General features: G+C 41.9%; 1 protein-coding gene across 1 annotated transcript; it reads right to left on the bottom strand.

The window, feature by feature from the left end:
- Positions 1-254: 254 nt before the first annotated feature.
- Positions 255-3,036, bottom strand: LOC124890346 (craniofacial development protein 2-like; the record flags this gene model as incomplete). Its single annotated transcript, XM_047402199.1, has 4 exons — positions 255-385; positions 1,028-1,169; positions 1,594-2,028; positions 2,985-3,036. Coding segments are annotated over 4 exons (760 nt in total), but the record flags the coding sequence as incomplete, so codon positions are not given.
- Positions 3,037-3,361: the final 325 nt, after the last annotated feature.

Below are 3,361 nucleotides of genomic sequence, written 5' to 3'. Positions count from 1 at the left end.
ACACCCCCTCATGACTCATCAATCAATACTACATCATCCTTAAATAATATACAACAACGCACCTTATCTTGAATGCTCCACGTCAACAAGTCTATCACCAAAGTAAATAGGATCGAACTAAGAGTCGATCCCTAATGTAGCTCGATCTTGATCAGGAAATGCTCTGAGTCTCATCCCGCCGTCTTTACCCGGGTCTTTCCTCCATCGTACATGTCCTTAATAACTCTGATGTACGCCACTAGGACCACTCTCACCTGCAAGCATCTCCAAATAACCTCCCTTAGGACTTTATCATACGCCTTTTCCGGGTCGATGAACTCCATGTCTAAATCCCTCTTCCTTTCTCTATACTGCTCTACTAATCTCCTTATAATATGGATTGCCTCTGTCATCGAGAGACCAGGCATAAATCCAAATTGATTCTATGAAATGGACATGACCCTCCTCAACCTCCGCTCGATCACTCTCTCCCAAATCTTCATAGTGTGACTCAACAATTTAATACCCCTATAGTTGTTGCAACTTTGAATGTCATCCTTATTTTTATATAACGGAATCATCGTACTCCATCTCCATGCCTCAGGCATTCTCGCAATCTTGAAAATGTCATTAAACAAAACAGTCAGCTACCTTAAGCCGGCCTCTCCAGCAAATTTCCAAAAATCTATCGAAATCTCATCAGGCCCCATCACCCTACCCCTCCACATCATACGAATGGCCTCTCTAACTTTCTCTATCGTAAAATGCCTACAGTAACTAAAATCGCATATCTCCTTCGAGTGCTCCAGATCTCCTAACTCAATGCCTCTGTCCCCCTCCTTGTTTAAAAGTCTATGAAAGTACTCCTGCCATCTCTTCTTAATGTGGACCTCCTCTACCAAAACACTACCATCCTCTCCCTTAATGCACTTCACCTAATCAAGGTCGCGACCCTTTCGGTCCCTAACCCTAGCATGCCTAAACAACCTTTTATCCCTGCCTTTCTCATCTAGCCCCGCATATAAGCTCTCAAACGTTGCTGACTTACCAGCTGTAACTGCTAAGTTAGCCGTCTTCCTAGATACTTTGTAAGCCTCCCTATTCACCCCTTTCTCCTCCTCATTTTTACTCTCGATCAACTTTACATACGTCTCCTTCTTTATTTCTATTTTCTTTTTCACTTCTTCATTCTACCACCAGTCCCCCTTGTGATGACCTGCCCAAACCCTTGAAACACCCAACACTTCTCTAGTACTCTCCATAATGTTAGTGGCTGCTCTATCCCACATAGTATCCATGTCCCCCTACTCTCCCACACACCCATTCCCACCACCTTTTCTCCTATCTCTTGTGCACTAACTAGTGTTAATCCCCCTCACTTAATTCTAGGTCAACCCACCACGACCCTTCTCTTCTTGCACTTCTTGATAGACAAATCCATCACTAGAAGCCTGTGTTGGCTTGAAAGATACTCACTCAGAATGACTTTACAATCCTTACAAAGTCTCTTATCCCCCTTCCTAAGAGCAAAAAGTCAATCTGGGTATTAGCTATCGCGCTTCGAAAGGTAATCAGGTGATCATCCTTCTTTAGAAAACTCAAATTCACTACCACCAGCCTAAAGGCCCTCGCAAAATCTAAAAGAGCAGCTCCCTCGCCATTTCTATCACCGAAACCAAAACCTCCATGTACATCATCATAGCCACCTAGTATGACCCCAATGTGACCATTGAAGTCCCCTACTATGATAATTTTCTCTGAGCTAGGCACGCTTCTCATCACCTCGTCCAAATCCTCCCAAAATCTCGCTTTCACCTTCTTGTCCAAGCCCATCTGCGGTGCATACACACTATACACATGAACCATACAACCCCCCATAACCAACTTAATCTTCATCAGCCTATCAATGACCCTCTTAACCTGTACCACCTGCTCTCTAAGCACCTTATCTACTAAGATACCCACTCCTTTCTGATACCTCTCACTCCTAGAGTACCACAGCTTATACCCATCTACATTCCTAGCCTTAGATCCTACCCACCTAGTCTCCTGAACACACACAATATTAATCCTTCTCTTCTTAAGAATCTTCACCAGCTCTACAGACTTACCCTGAAGGGTCCTAATATTCCAAGACCCTACCCTCAACCTATCCTCTCTCGCCTTTCGCCTACCTCTCACACCCTTCACCCAACCCACCCTAGTGCCCAATCTATACCCCATACCCACCCCAATCCTCCCATCCTCACTACTTCCTAAAATAACCCCCACCCCTAATTCCCTCAGACATGACCCTATTCCACCATCAATTCCTCCATCCACTACTCAAAAACCAAATAAAGCCCCAAACCAATGCACAGATAAACAAAGCAACTGGACGAAAATAGTAAGGGGAAGCTCGCAAAAATTACACTAACTGTCCAGGCCGGTAGAACAAACACTAAAAAACTCTCCACTAAGCAATGTCACCAGTACCAACTAAACCACAGGGAATTGGAAAATAAGAAACAAAAAAGGGATAATAAACGGGAAAAAAATAGAAGCAGAATAGTATAAAGAAACCAAAAACTGTAAGTAGTGATTGAAAAAGTATAGTATAAAGAAATCAAAACTGTATGTAGAGATTGAAAAAGAAAAGTTTAGATGTCACCGGTAGTCCTGTGTTTTGTTGTTTCTGGTACTTTTGAAGTCGAAAAACTGGTCGTCGAATAAATTTGCCTGAAAAAAAGGTCATTGGTGTGTCTTCGGGGTGTCGACGGAGTGTTGATGGAGTTTCATCGGAGTGTCGTCGGAGTATCGTCGGTGCGTCTTTTGTGTATTTTCGAGATCTGAATGCCGGAGTACATCGTAGCACCTGTTTGACACCTACACCATCGCCGATGGTAACCCTAGTCTCACAGTGACGAGACGAGATAGAAGATAGCAATGGAGAGGGAAGATGATAAGGAGAGCTGTGGGGAGAGGTAACTAGTGGGGAAGAGAAAAAGAGGGAGAAAAGAGTATACCTGACCTACTTCCGATGAGTCTATGCCTTCGTTGGCATCGAAGTCTACCGATCTGACAAAGTGACATTAAAAAAAGCATTAGGGGTGAACATTAGAAAAGAACTGAGAGAGATAAAGAGAATGTTGACAACCCTCACACCTTCAAAAGTGTTCCCTAGCCATTTTTTTGAATGATAAATGAGAGAAAAAAATAAAAATAAAATTTGAGAAAAATGGGGGAAGAGAAATGATAAAAACCAAAACTAAAAGAAAAATAAAGGTTGAGACAAATGAATTTTAAAAAAAATGAAGAAATAGATAATTTTTGAGAAAAAAAAGAAAAAAAAATAAAGGTTGAGAAAAATAAATTAAAACATAAAAATAAAATTAAAGAAAAA

The sequence above is a fragment of the Capsicum annuum genome, unplaced genomic scaffold, assembly GCF_002878395.1.
Source record: "Capsicum annuum cultivar UCD-10X-F1 unplaced genomic scaffold, UCD10Xv1.1 ctg16068, whole genome shotgun sequence".
NCBI lineage: Eukaryota > Viridiplantae > Streptophyta > Magnoliopsida > Solanales > Solanaceae > Capsicum > Capsicum annuum.
The sequence above is the reverse complement of the archived record's forward strand: the minus strand, read 5'-3'. Positions and strand labels throughout refer to the sequence as shown.